This window comes from Hydra vulgaris, chromosome 06, assembly GCF_038396675.1.
Source record: "Hydra vulgaris chromosome 06, alternate assembly HydraT2T_AEP".
NCBI classification, from domain to species: domain Eukaryota; kingdom Metazoa; phylum Cnidaria; class Hydrozoa; order Anthoathecata; family Hydridae; genus Hydra; species Hydra vulgaris.
Window position 1 is genome coordinate 5,719,358 of NC_088925.1, and position 22,604 is coordinate 5,741,961.

At 30.0% G+C, this 22,604-nt stretch overlaps 1 protein-coding gene across 2 annotated transcripts in view; it reads right to left on the reverse strand.

Moving 5' to 3' along the window:
- LOC100213972 (ATP-dependent translocase ABCB1) overlaps positions 1–22,604 on the reverse strand; it is a 100,876-nt gene that overhangs the window by 68,454 nt on the left and 9,818 nt on the right. For both annotated transcript variants that reach the window (XM_065799058.1, XM_065799059.1), the window contains exons 2-3: positions 8,957–9,011; positions 8,046–8,407 (exon numbers count right to left, since the gene is read on the reverse strand). In XM_065799058.1, the coding sequence (XP_065655130.1) occupies positions 8,046–8,407; positions 8,957–9,011 (417 nt within the window). The remainder of the gene's footprint in view (positions 1–8,045; positions 8,408–8,956; positions 9,012–22,604) is intronic.

The window sequence follows — 22,604 nt, forward strand, 5'->3', positions numbered from 1 at the left end:
CATCTACTCCCAAAATTATCATATGACCATATTAAATTGTCATCTTATTCTGTTATGAATGTCAAATTGGCAGCACAAGTTCTAAGCACTACTGTGTGTAAAGTCCTTTTTAACTATGGATCTCCAAATACTTTTGCAACAACTAACTTTTGTTCAATGAATGACAGTTTTTTTGATATTATGAACATTAGTAATCCTTATGAATCAATTCAGAAGTCAAAACCATTTCTTGTTCCATTTTCTTCTCTTGATGACAATCGTTTGAACTGGCTTAAATCAGAATTTTTGCCATATTTCGAAAACTGGCTAAGTTCTATCAATACCCGTCAAGGTAAGTTTACTCTAAATGATAAAAGTAAAATGTTTATATCATGGCAAACCTATGAAGGAATTAAAATTACAGTGAATTCTGCTGTTGAATTGATAACATTTTTACTTTCTAATGGCGTGTTTTATGTATTGACAGAACTATTTTATCAAGATCCCCTTGAAAATTATTTTGGACATCAACGCCAAATCGGTTCCCGCAAGGATAATCCATCTGTCCGTGATTTTGGCTACAACGATAATACTATTCGAAATCAAAAGGTATTCAGACCAATAAAAGATGGCAATTCCCATGAAGAGATCAATGAAGAACCAGTACCATGTAGAAAGCGAGTAAAAACTTCGCTTTAACAGGGCACCAATTAAAAACGGCTATTTTCATAGCCACAAAAAGGTAGGGTGTGTACATTTACATGTACATGCAACATGTGCATTTTTTTAGTCTTTTTTCATAAAAAATTTTGGGAGCCCATAATTTGTCACTATGTTACTATATCAAATCCTAATCTTCACTGCAACCTGCTTTTACATGATATATTAAATATTATATAGAAATTAAGTCTTCTGGAAAAATAAGTTTATACAAAAATAAAAACTGATTATACTACAGTGTTTATCGCATTTAAAAAACATTCTGTTGGTGCAGAGCAAATAGTGTTATTTGTATCTGTAACTAGCGGGGGTCATTAAAAGCATAAAGGTGTGTACAAGGGGGGTCCTAAATCAGTGGTTTTACTTCATTTATACTTTATGGATGCCCCTTAATGTTATTTTATAATTAGTGTTGTCATGGACTTCGACTAAATCGACTAAAAGACGACTAGTCGAAATTAGTTGACTATGAAAAATGTAATAGTCGATTTAACCGACTTTCTACTAATCGACTAAAAGTCGATTAGTAGAAAGTTGGTTTTTTTACTAATCGACTAAAAGTCGATTTAGTCGGGTAACTATTATAGTACTAATAAATTTATTTCTAATATCTTTTTATTTGATTAAATCTCTAATTTTAGTTCTTAGTTTAATAACAATAGCAAGTATAACTATTATATACTGCCTAGTTTTTTCAGTGGACCCGCTAAGAGGAGGCCCATCTGTTTTCTTCAGGGTCCGAAATTTCTAATGGTAGACCTGCAAATATAATCATTACATATTTTTTAATAATAGTTATACTTAATGAAACTTTTCAGTTATGTTTTTGGTAATTTTTGGTGCGTGATTTTTAAAAATACATGCAGACAGGGCCGTTCCGATTTGAATAGGGATCTAAGATAATTAAAGTGTAAAATAAATGGATAATTAAAGCGTAAAATAAATGTTAGTGTACAGACTTTTATATTTATCAAGAAATGAAAGGGCTACTAAATAGTTTGGGCATGGGGAAATTAATCTTGCCCTGCTTTAATATTGTCAGGGCTGTTTTAAAGGGGGGCTGTAGCCAAAGACCCTCAGATAAAAATAGGTTTTCCAGAAATAACTGTATCTAACCTAACCTAATAATAAAACCTAACCTAATGGTAAAAAATGATAAAACAATGCTCTAAAAACATACCAAGATTGTGTCTTTTAATAATAGTAGTAGTAATAGTAATATTTATTGCTGTAACAATTACAAATTTGTTAACACCACTTGAAAATTCACCAAAATAATAAACACCAGTTAAAAAAAATTCTGATGGGAGGTCGCTTGTACCCCCTAAACTCAAGGTTATACCAGGGTGCCTGCGGACCTTTAGCCTCACAGGCCCCCGAACATACTCTCACTCCCGCTGGGTATTTTAAGGTGACCATCAAACTAAAACCAGGCCAAAAATGTCTTTATCCGGCCTTGAATATTGTTTTATTCCAATAATATTTAGGTTTTTTTTTTAAGTTATTATTTTAGGTACCTCAAGAAATAAATAAAATAAAACAAAGAAATATGTGCCTGTGATCACAGAGCACAGCAGAAAAGCATTTAATAAGAAGTTTACGCCATCTTCCTAACCGATGCTCAAAAACTTGCCCAGAGGTGGGTTTCTTAATTTTGAAGTTTTTTTTTTCCCTAAGGGGCTGTCCATTAATTATGTCAACAGTTTTATGGCAATTTTAACCTTTTTTCTCCCTCTTGTCAACAACTTTTCCAACTTACAGAGTAACTTACTCCCTATAAATTACATCAAATTTGATTACCTTCTCCCCTCATCCCTAAATACAAACACTTCTCTACAAAGAACTACAAATGCTGCCTAATTTTCATTTTTTTAAGTAATTAAATTTATTAAAACAAGAAGATTGTTCAAATTTTTTGACCTTTTACCCTTCGTCAACAATTTTTGAACAAAAATAAGAAACCTCCTCCCCTGTTTTGTTGATGTTATTAACAAACAGCCCATAATAGCAACCTTCCCCCCTCCCTATCACACTTTTAAATGTCTAGCTTTCTCTTATTATGCTTTAGGATCAATCTACTTAAATAACAATTATTGTTTTCAAATAGATTTTTTCCTGTTTCCAAGTCCAGTTTACAATTGATTCCCCCTTTTAATTGACAGCAAAGTATTAATTTTGAAATTTTCTTAAAAGAAAATGGCACACGAATAAAAAACAAAACAATAAAATTTAAATAAAATAAAAAGTTTTTTTAGGACTAGAAAGACATAAAAACAACAAATATTCTATTGAAAAACTATTATTAATATTCTGATGCCATAAAATGTTTTTAGCGATTTGTAGCTATGAAAATAGCTGTTTAAAAAATTGAGATAATAATATCAGATAAGTGTATCTAATTGTCTAATGTGCAATTAATCTTATATATAACCTATACTTGACTACTCTTCTTCTTTAGTGAAGTTCGTAGTGACTTGGACTTAAGCTTGTAGATTATCCTTGACGTATGAAAATATTCTTGCTCTCACATACAAATTCAAGATGTCCTCAAGAACATTTGAACAAACCTCTTTGTTAACAACAACATCAGTTTCACTTTTGATCTTTGAAAATTTTGATAAAATATTTGTGTCTTTGAGAAGTGATAGTACAATATCTTTACTGTCAATTTTATTGATAGACTTACTAACCATATTTTTAAAAGTTGTTTCAGCAGTAATAAAAATGCATATTGCCTCAATTTTCATTTTCCATAAGCCTGATCTGTTACGTGTGTTCACAAGTTTATGCTCAGGCACATCATCACTTCCTTGATATTGGGCAGCAAGTAAAATAGACATATACTGTTGGTAGTATTCTTCCTTATAAATACCTGAAAACCTGATGCGGCGATATAATGTGCTAAAAACATACCCACTTAGATAAGCAATAACAGATTGATCTCTATTTGAAAGTACACAAGCTTTTTCAGATAAAATTGCATCACTTAGAACTGATTGACCAGAAAAATGCGACAATACATGGTTACATACTTCAAATCCAAATAATATGGAACATTGTGTATTTAATCCTATAAAAATAGAATTAATGTTGTCAAAGATACATTTGTAGAAATCTGGATAAAAATTTTCAGCATTTCCTCGAAATAAAGATAAAACTGGTTTAATGAACTGATATGCTGTGTTAGCTATATTAAAATTAATCGCATAGTTTTTAAAAAGATTTTGTATAGATTCAAAGCAGTTATCCGATGAAAGCTTTGCAACACTTCTTTCTAAATATATTTCAAAATTTTTGAGATTAAGTATTTCTTCTGGTATTTTAGATTTTTCTGTATCTTTTAAAACTTTTGAATGAATCATCTGAATGTTTGCTATTAGAATGACGAGTGAGACCCCTAGAGCTCAAACATATTTTATTATAAAATTGACACGAAAATGTTGTTGGTGGTGTATGCGAATCATGTTGTTTTTAACAACATCACGTAACAAATCCTGGTCAATAACTGCAATGATAGCATCAAGCTCATCTTGATTTAACTCAACAATGTGCTCAATACGAAATAAATCTTCTGAACTTTCGGCCATCATTAAGTTTATTTTGCACATTATTCCTGCGGACCACCCGATTTTCAACTAGAACAATAAAAACTGTTAGAAACGGCCTGCGTTTCCAGACTATTCTCTTTATGAATATGATCTAAATCATGATTTTTAAAATAATTAATCTCACGGAAATGTGGTTGAAAAACAATGAAGTAAATTCTAATTATGAGCTAAGTAATATGTGTCAATTCACCAACCGCATAAAATCCACTTTGTCGCTGGTTCAATTCTATTTATAGAAAACCAGCTGGTAATTTAAAATTATTTTAAACCCATTTGAAAAATATTTTAAGCAAAATTAACATTTCAAAGAAACACGTGTACTTAACTGGTGATTATAATTAAAACTTGTTACCAGGTCTATAAGCATGAAGTGAGCGTCGAGTTACAAATGTATCAATAGAGAACATTAGTTGTGAACGGGCCTTAATTTTTTTTTAATTTTGTTGCTATGACATCTGTCAAACATATTTAGTAAACATCAAGTCATTGTATAAACAACATCATATTTTTTAATCGTGTTAAAAATGTTGAATTTTGTACCAGAAAATGATGATTTGCGGAAAGCACTAATTTTTTGGTTTCATTTGAAGAAAAGTGCTGCAGAATCGCATCAAATGCTTGTTGAAGCTTATGGTAATCATGCTCTATCGGAAGCAACATGCAAAAGATGGTTTCAACGGTTCAGAGATAATGATTTTGATGTGCGAAATGAAGAACGTGGAAGACCACCAAAAAAAGTTTGAGGACACAGAATTGCAAGCAATACTGGATGAAGATGACACTTTAAGTCAAAAACAAATGGCAGAAATGTTAAATGTTTCACAACCAGCAATTTCTGACCGTTTAAAAGCTATGGGAAAGATCCAAAAGTGCGGGAAATGGGTGCCACATGAATTGAATGACAGGCAGAAAAGCAAAAAACCACATGTGAAATTTTGCTGTTACGACACGAAAGGAAGTCAGTATTGCATCGAATTGTAACTGGTGATGAGAAATGGATTTATTTTAAGAATCCCAAACACAAAAGATCATGGGTAAATCCAGGAGAAGCATCAACATCGACTGCAAAGCCTGATCAGTTCGGAAAAAAGACAATGCTCTGTGTTTGGTGGGACCAGAAGGGAGTGGTGTATCATGAACTTCTAAAACCTGGCGAAACTGTTGATACGCAACGCTACCGACAACAAATGATCAATTTGAACCATGCATTAATCGAAAAACGACCAGAATGGGCCAGAAGACACAGAAAGGTAATTTTGTTCCATGATAATGCTCCGAGTCATACAGCAAAAGCGGTCAAGGAAATGATAACATCACTCAGCTGAGAAGAGTTACCTCAACCGCCGTATTCACCAGACTTGGCTCCTTCCGACTACCATTTGTTTTCATTGATAGGACATGCATTGAATGAGAAACACTTCAATTCCAATGAAGAAGTCGAAAAATGGGTCTCCGAATGGTTTGCCTCAAAAAACAATCAGTTTTATTGGCGTGATATCCACAAATTGCCAGAAAGGTGATCAAAATGTGTAGAAAGCAATGGCAAATACTTTGAATAAAATATTTTTTACTTTTCTATTAGAAAATAGTGTTTTGTTTTGAAAAAAAAACGCTCATTTCATACTTATAGACCTGGTAAATCATGCTTCAAATGTAAATGTTCAATGTTTTTTAGATGCATTTATTCAGCATGATATAATTCCCACAATAAATAAATCAAGAAGAATAATTAAGACCTTGTCGACCTTTCTTGATAATATATTCACTAACAATTTTCATAATTGCTTCTTAAAATTGGGTATAATCAAAACCAACATAACTGATCATTACCCAATATTCTTAATTACAGAAAATATAACCCTTAACCATTCTGTCTCTAAATCAACAGTCTTAATACAACAAATCAATAAAAACTCTATAATATACTTTCGAAATCTTTTATCTGATAAAACTGATTGGAATCTTGCATAACATTCTCAAGATGCGAATAATGCATATGAATTATTTTCGGCACAGCTTTGTAAACACTATGATTTGGCATTTCCAGTAAAAAAAATATATATAAATTCTATTTGACTTTTAAACCCATGGATGACTGAAGGTTTGTATAAATCATCAAAGAGAAAACAAAAACTTTATGAAAAGTATTCAAAACATATAAAATGAATTAAATTACAAAAAATATAAAAATATGTTTGAAAAAACAAAGAAACACGCTAAAAAAAATTATACAAAGTTGTTGGAAATAACACACGAAAACACACAAAAAACATGGAATGTGATTAAACAGATAATCGGTAAAAATAAACATCCAAAAAACAATTTGCCACAAAAACTCTTAGTTAACAGGGGAATGATTTATAATAAAGAAGCCGTAATAAATAAAAATCTACTAGCAGTTCATAAAAATTTTTCAGAATAATAATCCAAACAGCAAAAAAAATCCGCAAAAAAAAATTCGCTATTAGTTTGTAAATTAATTTTTGGCAAAACAAAAAATAAAATTTTTATATATTTTTTTAAATTTTAATTACAAATGCAAAAGTTTGATTTACAAAAACAAAATTTATAAATACAAAATTTAATTTTTTTTTTAAATTTACAAATATGAAATTAACTAGATATTTAAATTCACCACTTAAATTAACTTGCTGACCTCATGCGGTGAACGAATCTTGCTCTGACCCTTAAATGCCTTTGTTGCTTATTTAAATTAATTCTCAAATAGCATATTGCAATAAAAGTTCATTTAACTAACATTCTATTCAACCAAAATTGACGAGCCAAGCAAGTTTCACATCTAGAAGCTATCTAGCTATTGATTTAAATAAGTTTTTTTACTTATGGCTGATGACATTTTAATTCGCTAAATATGTTATATTTAATGCAATTTTAAATTACTGTAAATCTGCAATGTAATGACTTATTTTGCGGGTGTGCTTTTCATTTGTTGGCTGACCACACCTAAATTCCCAATATTGCGAAAAGGCTGCATAAGATTTTTTTCTTGCTTACACCCTGTATAAATACCCTGTATAAATTTATTTAAAATAATCACAAAACAAGAAATCTTCAAACTATTTAACAATTGGTAATGTAAAATTTATGACCAGTTTTGCGATTTTATTAGATGAAAAAAAAAAGATTTTTAGTCTCAAGAAAATCAAACAAAAAAACGGTTAACTGTTTGCAGTTTCCACCGGTTGCCAAGCCCTTACCAGACGCGATTTCACATTATAGAGCTGATTAATAAGTTTTATGCTTCTTTTTTTAAATGATTTGGAAATCGTTTTATATTTCCTGTATTACATATATTTTTTTATTATTTGGCAACGATTATCTGTTGATTAACAATGAATAATTCAAGAATTCTTTTCAGTTGTGATAAAGTCTCTTCTTTTTTATGAATAACCAGTTTGAAGTCTTTTTAAGCTACTATGGCATTTATTTTGTGCTTTTCCTTCTTTTTTAAAATGATTTACAATTTAATTTTTTTTTAATTATGTTTTTTTTTACAAAAAAAAATTTAGAGACATTATTGAAAAGATTCTTGTTCTTTTGTAATTAACTTCATTTTTTATAAATTTGTTTTAAATTATAAAATAAACACTTTATAAATTTTGTATGCATTTGGGTTAAACCACATTGTATTTTAATAAGTTATAAAAATTAAATTAAAATTTATTTATATAACTTATGCATCACCCATTACAACTTAACCATTACAACTAAACTTACTCTGAAAGTCTTGTTGTCAATGTTCCAGGTTCATTAACATCAAACCATCCTACATCTTGTTTCAATATAGATGAGTAAAATTTCATTCGAATTTTATGAACCTGACGTGAAGCAGAAAAAGACCAAAGCGCAGCTTGAAAAAAAGAACAAACAAACATGGCAGCAGCAATGATGCAATAATACACAGCAAATCTTTTCATGGAATCTAATATGTCAATTTTTGCATCCGTTTTAGCACTAATAAACTCTTGAATTAATTTTCCAAATATGATAAACGAGGCAGGTTGAGCAATCCCATTTCCAATAGATGCAAGAGTTGCAAAAAATATGCACAAACAGTCATATCCATCAGCATATTGAAACTAAAGAATATTTAAAAAAATCAAAACCATTATTATATCATTATTACAATTTATAAAATTTTAAAATACTAGTAAGTTATTTTTTACAAACTTAAAACTGGTTTATATGTCAAAAAATAAATTTTACTTTCAGAGCATGTTACAAAATAAATGTTTACATTTAATTTAATCATACAACTGCACAACTTTATATTTTTATTATTAAATATTAACTTTATATTTTATAACTATATATTAACTTAATATTAAATGTTGATATTAGAGGAAATTTGGCTAGATGATACAGCAAATATATTTGCAGCAGAATGCCAGAATGCCAATTGAAAATTTTAAGAATTCATGCAGGTGAATCATAAAACAAAGTGATTAAAAAACTAATTTTTTGATCATTTTAAGTATTCAATGAGATCTTTTTTTATTTTGCCAAGAAACCTTCTAAGATAAATGACAAAAAAATTCCTGCTTAAACTTTTGGCCTTATGCGGGAAAACTCCTAGCACTTCTATGAATGTAAATATATATGCAAAACTTTAAAATGAAAAAAAATACCAAAGATAGTAAAGGGACAGTGCCAACATCTTCCTTCTTTTCACTTTCATCAAAGCTGAATAAAAAAAACAAGTTAACAATGACTATATTTAATATTATTAACATATTAAAAATCAGGTTTTATGTTAAAAACCTGCATTCTCTAATTATTGTAATAATATATTTTCAGTGACGAATAAAAAATCAAGGTCTAAAAACAAAAAAATTTAAAACTTTTAATTTTTTTAGATTGACAGACAACTTAAAGGATTGCAAATTATATGAATCAGGAAAGCAAGATGAAGCGAATTCCAAAGAAAAAACTAGACGATTAAGAGTTTTTAGAGCATTTAGGAACATTCACAAAAAAAGGATGAGACTTAATTGAATGACGAGTAACACGAGAATGAATTTTAGTAGATGGCACAAGAGGCACTAGCTCTTTAGAGCACTACCCATTATAGTATTTATAGAAAAGAGAAAGAAAAGCAACATTACGACAATGTGATAATGGTTGGAGATTGGATCCTAGAGCAGGTTCAACTATATTTACAATGCGTGTTTGTCTAAAAGTAAATGCCATCATTAGAAGATCCGCCCCAGAAATGACAACAGTATTCCATACAAGGCCAGATTTGAAATTTATAGAGATAGAGAATAGAATCCTAAAAATTAAAGTGTTAATTCAGATAAAGAGATGCAACCTTAGCAGATGCTAACTTTGCAACAAATTTGATATAAGGTTCCAAGAAAGATTGGAAGTAAGAGTTAATCCTAAAAGATGAAGGGTAGATGACTCATCGAGTACATTACCATTAATAAATATAGGAAGATCTAAATTATTGCGATAACGATTATTTAAAAAAAATTGGGTTTTATCTGAATTAAAGTTCACCAGCCACTGTGAGCCCCATGCTGAAGCAGAAGTGAGATCCTTTACAAGCTCAAATGCCCCCTCCAAGCAATCAGAGAGTGTTGCCTTCATTTCACAAAAAGAATAAATGGTAGTATCATCAGCAAACAATGCCACCTTAAATGTGAGAATATCTGGAAGATCGTTAATGTGAATTAAAAAGAGTATAGGGCCAAGGATAGAACCTTGAGCAACCCCTAAAGTTACAGAATAAGAAGAAAAGTGCTGTCCATCATGGAAAACTTTTATACTACAATTGGAAAAAAAGAATTTAATATTCTTAAAGATGTTACCAGATATACCGTAATAAGAAAGCTTAGAAGACCAGCATGCTAAACTTTATCAAAAGCTTTAGAAATGTCAAGAGCGATGGCATTAACCTCTCCAACTATATCTAATGCACAATAAAACCTATCGGTTATTACTGTTAGCAAATCAGCTGTAGAACAAGAAGATTGAAATTCATATCAGATGATCAGAAAGTAAATGATTAGATTCAACATAAGAGATTAAGTGTTTCTTAAGGCACCCGGTTATTGTCTTGTAGAAGGCCTCCTAGGCAAAGACTTAAGGGGTAAACAGATTCTATCTGTTGACCAGCCTTGCACCCCTTTTTGATCTATTAGGCTGGCACAGATGCATTTTTAATACATTGTTTCCAGTTTAGGATGTTGAATGCTGGATCTTCTTGATTCAATGCATGGGTTTTGCTTGGGTCTCTGTTTTTATGACTAGGCAACTCATTCTATTATCTCCTAATGAGGGCACAGCTCTAAAACTCAGTTTTATGGTTCTGAGGCCGGCTGGTAATCAGGTTTCCAGATCTCTGCGGTAGTTCTCAGAGAGGCTGATTCCATCAACAGCTGAAAAATATCAAAGTATTAACAGTGCCATGTTGCGCATGGATGGTGTCCCTGTTTGCACTTTTGGTGTGCATTGCCAAGGCCACATTTAGAGCCCTTTGTTACGGCTTAGGGCTTAATAATATTAATGTGGCAATTACTTGGGCTATTAAACAGTGTTCTGAGTACTATCTATGTTTTGAGTCAAGTTCCAATTACATATAATCCAATAATCCAATTACATATAAAGCCATGTCAGACATCAAGGTTATAAATTGTATTTGATGGCTCACTGACAAGCTTGTTTTTATGACTAAGCAACTCATTCTATTATCTCTTAATGAGGGTACAGCTCTAAAACTCAGATTTATGGTTCTGAGGCTAGCTGAAAAATATCAAAGTATTAACAGTGCCATGTTGCACATGGATGGTGTCCCTGTTTGCACTTTTGGTGTGCATTGCCAAGGCCACATTTAGAGCCCTTTGTTACGGCTTAGGGTTTAATAATGGTAATGAGGCAATTGCTTGGCCTATTAAACAGTGAACTGAGTGCTATCTATGCATTGAGTCAAGTTCTTTAACAAATATAAAAATGAATAAAGTACCAAAAACTATAAAACACAAAAAACCATTGTCATCACCAAGTTCTCTAAACCTATCATTCAATAATATTTGTGGTCTTCCAAGTAACTTTCTATTGTTGAGTCTTATCTATTGCAAAGTTCACCAGACCTACTTGCTCTTTGTGAGACTAATTTGAGTTCATCTGTCTCATCTTGCGATCTTAGTGTTGATGGTTATCTTCCTTTAAATCATAAAGACTCCAATAGTCACATGCTTGGCCAGGGCATTTACATTTATAAGAATTCACCCAATTGTCATGAAACTAGGTTTGAATCATCAGACTATTCTTCAATGTGCTTTCATTTAGCACCACTTCACTCTATCGCCTTTTTCTTTGTTCTTTGTCGCTCTCCTTCATCTCAAGACTGCACTCTTTTTGATGTTATTTCTGATTACATTGACCAAGCCCTCTCTCTTTATCAATCAGCCTATGTTGTTGTTGTCAGTGACTTTAATGCCTATCACACTGAATGGCTTGGCTCTAGTGTCAGTGATTCTGCAGACATTAAAGCCCACATCTTTTGCCTTTCTCAATTACTGACTCATATAGTCAACTTTTCAACTCGCTTTACAGACAACCCAAATCATTTACCTTCTCTACTCGACTTATGTCTTGTTTCTGATCCTAGTCAGTGCTTAGTTTCTCCTCATTCACCCTTAGGTGCTTCTGATCACAGTTTGATCTCTCTAAAACTAATATTTCATTCTACTTCATCACATGAATCCCCCTATTATCGTACCTCTTACAACTACCTTAAAGCTGAGTGGGATTCTTTCCGTGATTTTCTTTGCGATGGCCCTTGGGTAGAAATCTTTTGTCTTCCTGTCTACAAAGGTGCTTCTTACATAACTTTGTGGATTCAGGCTGGCATGGAATCTTTTGTTCCCTCTTGATGATTCCAGGTCAAGCCTCACTCTCCTCCATGGTTTTCCTCACATTGTGCAGCTGCGATTGCCAATTGAAACCGTTACTTTCATATTTATCAGTAAACAATTCTCCAGAAAACAGACATCTGTTTATTATTGCTAGTAATTATTCCAAAAAGGTTTTTCATAACGCCAAAGCCCGCCATTCTCAGGTCATGAATTCTTGTATCTTATCATAAAAATTAGGCTCTCGTGACTTCTAGAGAATCTTTAATAGTATTACTAATAAGGAATCTTTAATTCCACCTCTCTTGTATGATTCAGACTTTGTCACCTCACTAAAAGACAAAGCTGAATTGTTTGCTAAAAACTTTTTATCAAAACCATCTTTTGATTTCACTAGTTGAATTTTACCTGATATTGCCAACAAACAGGTTGATCCGTTGCTTGACATTCGTATCACTCCAGCTTCTGTATCTAAAGTGATTTGCTGCTTAGACTCTTCTACAGCTTGTGGCCCGGACAAGATACCTGTTATCGACTTGCAGAAGTGTTCTCCGGAGCAGTTGTCTATACTCTCAAAACTATTCAACAAGTGCTTATCAGAGTCTTGTTTTCCAGCCTGCTGGAAAGCGGCATCTGTTATCCTTATCTTCAAAAATTCTGGAGAGCAATCTAATTTGTCCAACTACCGTCCCATTAGTCTTTTTCCTATTATAAGCAAGGTTTTCAAATCTTTAATTAACAAACACTTAATTTCTCATCTTGAATATAATTTACTTTCTGACCATCAATATGGATTTCAATCTTCTCATTCTACAGCTGATTTGCTAACAGTATAACCAATAGGTTTTATCGTGCATTAAATAAAGGTGGAGAGGTTAAGGTGAACTTCAATACAGATAAAACTTAAGTTTTTTTAGCCAATCATTATCACAATAACTTAGATCTTCCTATATTTATGAATGGTAATGTACTCGATGAGTCATCCACTCTTTATCTTCTTGGATTAACTCTTACTTCCAATCTTTCATGGAAACCATATATCAAATCTTTTGCAAAATTAGCATCCACTAAGGTTGCATTATTTTATTGAATTCGGCACTTTCTTACTTCGGATTCTATTCTTTATCTCTATAAATCTCAAATCCGCCTTGTATGGAATACTGTTGCCATATCTGCAGTAGATCTTCTAATGATGCCCTTTCTATTTTAGGCAAGGTGCAAAAATGCTTTGTAAACATAGTTGGACCTGCTTTTGCAGCCAACCCCTAACCATTATCACATTGTCATAATGTTGCTTTTCTTTCTCTTTTCTACAAATACTATAATGGGCACTGCTCTAAAGAGCTAGCATCTCTTGTTCCATCTACTAAAGTTCATTCTTGTGTTACTAGTCATTTAATTAAGTCTCATCCTTTTTCTGATACTGTTCCTAAGTGCTTTAGGAACTCTAATTTGTCTAGTTTTTTTCCTTGAACATTAACTCTTTGGATTCGCTTCTTTTATCTTGTATTCCTGATTCAGTCGTAATACAACTTTTTAATAAAATAAAACTTTTTTTTTTTATTAACATATACAAAAAAATTTAAATTTTTAAATTAGGCCTGGTCATAAGTATGGAAACTTATGACCATTTTAAATGTTCCCCTGCAAACAATAATCTACCCATCTTATTTTTCTTAGAAATTAACGGTTTTTTGACAATCACTCTTCCAAATAAGCCCGCATCATTTAACCTTCTACGAACTGTCCTGTCAGATAATAAAACTCTATGCTGTTCCAAGATTTCTTCTTTCATATCCTTTGATGACTTTCTAGGATCTTTTGTAGAAGTATTTTTTATAACTTTATCTAATCATTTTGTTGTTTTTCTTGGTCTTCCAGGTTTCATTTTCATTTCCACAGTTCCCCTTTCTTTGAATTTTTTAATAATTTTTGTACCTTTTGGAACTTGAAAATTTCGAGAAATATCAATTGGTTTATTACCCTTTTTAAAACACTCAACTATTTTATTTTTAATATCACTAGAATAATATTTTCCCGGTGCCATACTGATTAATATAAAAGTAAACTAAGATGAACTAACAAAGATGTCAATTCTTACACGTTTTAATTCTAAATGATAAGATTTGTTTATGTTTAGTGACAAGTTTGAACAAGTTTCCATACTTTTGTCCAATCGAAATTAAGAAATATTAGTATGTAATAAAATGGCTTAGAAAAGACAAGTTCAAACTTGTAGTATATATAAAGTAGACTATTGCAAGAACACTTGGGTTAAATAATTTTGGTTTTATTTAATACAAATTTAAAAAAATGTAACTGTAAAAAAGTTTCCATACTTTTGGCCACCATTGTATATATATATATATATATATATATATATATATATATATATATATATATATATATATATATATATATATATATATATATATATATATATATATATATATATATATATATATATATATATATATATATATATATTTATATATATATATATTTATATATATATATATATACAAATATATATATACACATATATATATATATATATATATATATATATATACAAATATATATATACACATATATATATATATATATATATATATATATTTATATATTTATATATATATATATATATATATATATATATATATTTATATATATATATATATATATATATATATATATATATGTAAACTATGTTAGTGTATTTTACAAATAGAGTGCTCAATGTTCTTAAAGAACAGAGCAATAATAAATTAGTAAAAAACACTTATCTAAGTTTTATCTTCGACTTGAAGTTTCACCATTGCTGGATCATTTTCAAAATTTCGAGCTAAAATTTCGAGCTAAAATTTGTAAAGAAAATTGCAAAAAAGCGTAATAGAAATAGAAACATAATTTGGTTCAACCCCGCGTACAGCAAAAATGTTTCAACAAATATAGGTAAAATTTTTCTAAAATTAGTAGACAAACATTTTCCTCCCTCTAATAAATTACATAAGATTTTTAACAGAAATACCATTAAAGTAAGTTATAGTTGTACAAAAAATTTAGAAAGAAATATAAAAGGCCACAACTACGCGTTAATTAATAAAAATGAACATATAAAAGAAAAAAACACTGATTATTGTAATTGTAAACAAAAAATAGATTGCCCTCTAAATGGAAAATGCCTTTCGAAAAATGTTATTTACAAGTGCATTGTTTCCTCACAAAACAACCCTGATAAACAATATATTGGCTTAACCGAGGGGGAATGGAAAAAACGTTATGCCAACCTCAAACAATCATTTAAACACAAAAAATATTCAAAAGAGACTATGCTGTCAAAATATATTTGGGATTTAAAAGAAAAAAATAAAAATTTTAATTTACATTGGTCTATTCTAAAATCTGCCCCTGCCTATAATAACATTTCCAAAAAATGTATGCTATGTTTGCAAGAAAAATTTGAAATAATTACTTATTTAAATCAAGAAAATTTATTAAATAAAAAATCTGAATTAATTTCTAAATGTAGGCACGAAAATAAATACCTCTTAAAAAATTATAAAAACAAATGACCAAATTAAACTATCCTCATTCCAAAGAAAATTATTTCATAATTACTTTCTGTAACTTCCCGTTAACAAAAAAAATATAGTAATTAAAAAAATTTTATAATAATTTATAACTTCCTGTAAAATATTTTTTTCTATAAATTGAATTTTTTTTGAGATTTAGTAACTCTTCCTGATGATCCAGCAATGGTGAAACTTCAAGTCGAAGATAAAAGTTAGATAAGTGTTTTTTACTAATGATTGTGATTACATATATGTAGAATATGTAGACCACACTGGTAAAACCACAAATGTCACATTTTTCTCATTTTGAGAAAAATGAAATTTAGCGTTTAGTGACATTAGATATCTTTTTATTAGTACAGGGTCCGAAAAAAGTTTAAAACCACTTATAAATTTTGCATAATTTCATTATTTTTTTAATGTATGAAACTAATATTGAACTTTGATGATAAATCATATATATATGACATGCTTTAATAAAAAACCTAAAGGAATTTGCACCGCATTCAATTGCATACACATTAAGCGATCAATAAACAAACGCACACAAATGTATTGAATTCAAATGAAAATAAATACATTTTAAACATATAAACTTTTTAATAAATACATTTAAACAAAGCAATGTTCTTTGTTCTTAATCACCAGATGAAGTCTTCTAGGCAACTTTGAACACTGATCTTTATTAGCTTCCAGACACTATACTAGTCTGATTTCATCCTTCAAGGATTCTGTAGATGTACATTTGGTTCTATCAAGATTATCTTTGATGTATTTTCACAAATTTTTAAAAGGATTAAGATCTGGGCTATTTCCAGGCCAAGGAAGAACTTCAATTTTGTTGTCTACAAACCAAGCCTTTGATATTTTAGAGGTGTGACAAATGGCATTATCTTGCTGAAATATTGAACAGTGAAGCTTTTTCAAAGAACATTTGCACATTGTGATAAGATGTCAACATATCGGGCACTGTTCATTTTTTTGTTCATTTCAATGAACTCTATACTTCCTGCACCCTTATATGCAAAGCAAGCCCAAACCATGACACCTGAAGAATGTTTGACTGTCTTGATGGTTTATCTTGGATCATATTTTGAGGAATTAGGACTTTGAATGGTTCTTTCACTAACTTGATCACATGTTGGAGTCAACCTTTCCTTAATCTCTCTTGCGCTTATAAAAAGGGGACTTTAATACCTCTCGTCGTATTCTTAAGTCTGTTCTCGAGGAAGTAACCTTCGACTGACCACTTCGAGATCTTGAAGTAAATTCCCCTGTTACTTTATAAAGTTTAATAATCTTGGTCACATAGCTATGGGAAACTCTAATAACTGTCGCTATTTGCCTATGTAATTTGGAAGTATGGTTATATAAAGCAATAATTTGGGAACGAACTTCAATTGGTATTTCTTTACTTTTACCAATTGGAAAATACTAGAATATTGAAATAAAATTGTAATTTGATATAATAAAATGACAAACCTGCTTACGGTATATAGATTTATTTGATGATGATGATGATGATGATGATGATGAGGATGATGATGATGATGAGGATGATGATGATGATGAGGATGATGATGATGATGATGATGATGATGATGATGATGATGATGATGATGATGATGATGATGATGATGATGATGATGATGATGATGATGATGATGATGAGGATGATGATGATGATGATGATGATGATGATGATGATGATGATGATGATGATGATGATGATGATGATGATGATGATGATGATGATGATGATGATGATGATGATGATGATGATGATGATGATGATGATGATGACTTGAGCAAGAAAAATAATTTTTTAGTTTGAATATATGATCAGGAGTATTAACTGGTTATCAACTTCAAATAAACTTTTATTATATTAATTAATTTTGCAGCATTTAAAGACATTAATAAGATCTCCACAAATTAGTCTGCATAATATAATATAAGATAATAAGATATATAAAAACTATAGTTATACATATATCTAAACTATAAACAAGTATATACAATGTCAAAAGTATTATACATTTCAGTCAACATTCTTTAAAAGTGATTAAAGATATTTTTTTTAATTATAAAGTCGTAGCTCAGAAGTTAGTATATTAAATGAATCGTTTTTTGCAGCTTAAAAATGAGCAAATTCAAACTTTGTGCTGTCTTTTTTATTCACTGTAATGTTTTAAAAGTTAGCTTTTAAAATTTTTGATGTATTGCAACATACAAGCTGATAATTATACATGTTAATGTTCTAAGAATTAGTTAATGTGATTAAGATTATCTATACTAAAATCTTTATTTATTATTTGTTAAAGATAAAATTAAAAGTTAAAAGAAACAAATGAGCAAAAGTTTGTTTATTAAACAATTTTTGTGATAAATCCCTACACACTTAATTATTGAACTTTATTTTTTAATGTAAATGTTTGTAAGATATTTACAAAAAAATATGTTAGAAAAGCAGAGTATATACTCTGTTTTTGTTAACATTTTTTATTTAATCTGGTTATGCTTTTCAACATAGGTGAAATGCATTATTGCTCATGGGAAATCTTGCTGTATGAATGAACATAATATATTTTTATATAGTTTTTTACAATAATTTGTAATATATAATAATTTTAACAATAAAGTTCATGATGAAAAACCCTGATTTGAAAACACAAATTTCATAAATTCAATTACATATTTATAATATTATATTAAGTATAATTAAAAAATGAAAAAATATTTGCTTTGCTTTATGGAATTGTCATATAAAACATTTAACTTTTTTGGAAATGCTTCTGATATTAAATGTTAATTATACAACTAATATTGCAAACAAATAAAAATAACTTCATTTCGAGCTCGAAAAGATTTTCCATTTCCAGAACTAATTTTTATTTCCTCAGGACTAAAGTGGAACTCACACACATTAGTGGATTTCATTAATTTAAAATTATCAGCACTTTTCTTTTGTCTTTGTTTAAATACTTTTTTAATTCTGTAGATGAGTTTTGTATATCACTATGTGGAATTTAATTTTATTATTAAAATACCGAAAAGACTACTACTGCTCTATATTCAAACCAAAATAAAAAGCATGTATTTATCTTTTAAAGCACCAATTTTAAAAATAAATTCTGTAACTCGTTATTCTAGGCGAGTTAAATTAAAAAAAATGCTTTTTAGTGTTATTTTATAGTAGTTTAAATCTAATTTAATTTTAAGAATTAAATAATTCAAGCTTATTTTCTTTTTTTTTTTTTTTTTTTTGACATTACCAACATTTCTAAAGCATATAAGTATTAAAAACTTTGTGCTGGTTTCAGAAATGCATCACTATCGAAGATATATTGAGTTATTTTTCTAACTTATTTATTATCATTCTAACTTATTGAATTTATAATATATAAATTTTATGCATCTGTTAAATTTCACAAAAAATTTCATCGAGAAACTTCTGTGTGCCGAAAGGAAAATTTAAAGATTCTCTAAAGAAGTTTATGTAATTGGATTTAATTACTTAAACAATCAAAAAATCTCAGAATTATCAGGTTTTTTGGAATTATTAGATTTCAATGATATTTTGCCATTGTGCTACTAATTTTATGCTCTTTCCAATGTTATGTAACAATACAAGTTATAAACTTAAGCGCATATACCAATAAAAAGCCCAATGTTTACAAAACTTGATGTAAAAGCTTTTTCCAGTGAAGTTATGTAATTTAAAATTACCATTGAAAATTTACGGAAATTATGCTTAAAATATCCGGAAATTATGCTCAAAATATCCGGAAATTATGCTCAACATTTCCGGAAATTATGCTCAACATTTCCGGAAATTATGCTCAACATTTCTGGAAATTATGCTCAACATTTCCGGAAATTATGCTCAACATTTCCGGAAATTATGCTCAAAATATCCGGAAATTATGCTCAAAATTTCCGGAAATTATGCTCAAAATTTCCGGAAATTATGCTCAAAATTTCCGGAAATTATGCTCAAAATTTCCGGAATTTATGCTCAAAATTTCCGGAAATTATGCTCAAAATTTCCGGAATTTATGCTCAAAATTTCCGGAAATTATGCTCAAAATTTCCGGAAATTATGCTCAAAATGTCCGGAAATTATGCTCAAAATTTCCGGAAATTATGCTCAAAATTTCCGAAAATTATGCTCAGAATTTCCGGAAATTATGCTCAAACTTTCCGTGAATTATGCTCAAAATTTCCGGAAAATATGCTCAAAATTTCCGGAAATTTTTAAAATATTATTGCAATAAACTTACTTAAAGAAAACTCATTTCTTTGTTTCAAAAATATGCATTTTATCATTGTAGTATTTGGGTATTCTTTAAATATTTCAACCAAAAATACAAAATAATATTACTTTATTATGCTTGTGGGTCTCTATATAGAGACCCACAAGCATAATAAAAAAAAATACGAATCTTTTAGTCAAAGTTTTATAATCAAGTTTATCAATTGAAGAGTGTTTTTCTAAAAAGCGCTAGGTCCATTATCTTAAAACTTGAGTTATTTCAATGTTTTCAAATTCTTTATTAAAAAAAGAACAAATCTAACTATGTTACTATTAAAAAAAAAATTGTTCATAATTTTTATTTCCGATTACAAAATTATTGATATTCAAATATTCTTGCCTGGATAATTAGTTGTTTTTATTTGTTTTTCTAAAAAAAATAAAAACATGACTTTTAGAAAAATGTTCTTCAATTTAAGAATCACAAATTTTTTTTAAAAAAGCAATAAAACGCTCAAGTTGTTATAAAGGGTGGTTAAATTTTAAGGGCCGATGTTGAATGTGAACCAAACCTAAACGTAAATTATTTTTCTGCATTTAATGTGTTATTTCTCAATTTCAGACTGACTCAACTTGAACCATGGAAAGTTACACAATTGAGCAACGCGTTAAAGTTATTCAGGCCTATTATGAAAATTTAATTGTCCAAATGTGCGTACAATCGGAAAAATCGTGCATAAATTTAAGCAAACCGGGTCTGTAGGAGATGTGAAAAGACCAGCACATGCTCGTACAGCTCGTACTGCCGAAAACATCGCTACTGTTCGCGACAGTGTGGCTGAAGAGCCGTCCACATCAACTCGTCGTCGTAGCCAACAATTGCACCTTTCACGCTCGTCGATGATGAACATTATGCATAAAGATTAGCATTTACACGCTTACAAGGTGCAGTTGACCCAAGAAATAAAGCCCACTGACCATCTCAAACGTCGTCAAAGGTGAGAATGGTGGCAAGAAAAGACAACCATCGATGATCAATTTCCAAAAAAAATCATCTTCAGTGATAAGGGCCATTTTCACCTTAGTGGCTTCGTCAACAAGCAGAATTGCCGCATTTGGGCGAATGTTAATCCGAGAGTGATTGTCGAAAAACCAATGCAGCCACAAAGAGTGACTGTTTGGTGTGGTTTATGGGCTGGCGACATCATCGGACCATATTTTTTCCAAAATGATGCCGGTCTGGCAGTTACTGTGAATGGTGTTCGCTATCGTGAGATGATAACGAACTTTTTATGGCCCGAATTGGACCATATGGATGTGGAGGATATGTGGTTTCAACAGGACGGTGCCACTTGCCACACAGCTAACGAAACAAAGGCTCTTTTGCGAGAAAAATTTAATGGCCGTGTTATCTCACATGGTGGCGATGTCAATTGGCCGCCAAGATCATGTGATTTGACACTGTTGGACTTCTTTCTTTGGGGGTATTTAAAAGAAAAGGTGTACGTTGATAAGCCAGAACAATTCAAGAGCTAAAGGATGAGATAATTCGGCACATTAACGGCATAGAACCTCAATTATGCCTCAGCGTCATCGAAAATTTGCACCATCAGATAGAGGTGTTCCACCGAGGTCGCGGCGCCCATTTGGCCCATTTATTCCATACATAATTAAATCATACCATATTATCATAATAAAAAGATAATACAATAAATTCCTTAATAATTTGTGTTTTATTCAAATTTAACATTGGCCCTTAAAATTTAACCACCCTTTATATTACTTTTTCGTGTATTACTTTAGTGGAACAACAAAAATTTGATGTTTTCCTAGCAGCCTGTCTTTTGAGCTAATTATTTTGACAAATAAGGAGGGGGGGGTAAATGTAATTTTTTTTAGATTTAGTTAGTTTAACCACTTTTTCTTATTTAATTTTTTATGCTGGTTTTGAATTACTTAATACTTTTTATTCATTATAAATATTTAGCCTTCTACTTCAATTTTAATAAAAGTGATAATTTTGATTAAACAATTGATTGTTAACTTAGGTGATACCAATATCATTATTAAAGTAGAATTCATAGTAAATAATTTTTCATTCATTATATCAATAAAATACATAACCATTATGTATCGTTATAAATACAACAGAAAATTAGGCATTATACATGAAATTAGTCCTTATATAGAACAATTTGTATCAATTACAAGTAAAAATGTGAAATAACTTCATAGCAGTCGTGTCTCCTTGTGACACCTGTGTGAACTCCCTAGATAAATTGCTTTTCTACGGTGCATTGTGAAAAGACCTTGAGTCAGTCTTGGTGCACCTTAACAACTAAAAAAAGTCATGTAGATGATTGCAGATTGTTATGAGGACTTTCCTAGTAGAAACTTACCTTAACTTACTAAATAAACTTAACTTATTAATTTAAGTTAACTAAAGTTAACCTAAATTAATAACTTATTCCTCTATAAACATAACGTATATAACAGCATTTTTTGTGTGGATCTTTACAGAATAGATCTACTGTATCCCTAAACAAATATCCCATTCTTCAATCGTTTTTGGCATTTAACAGATCTA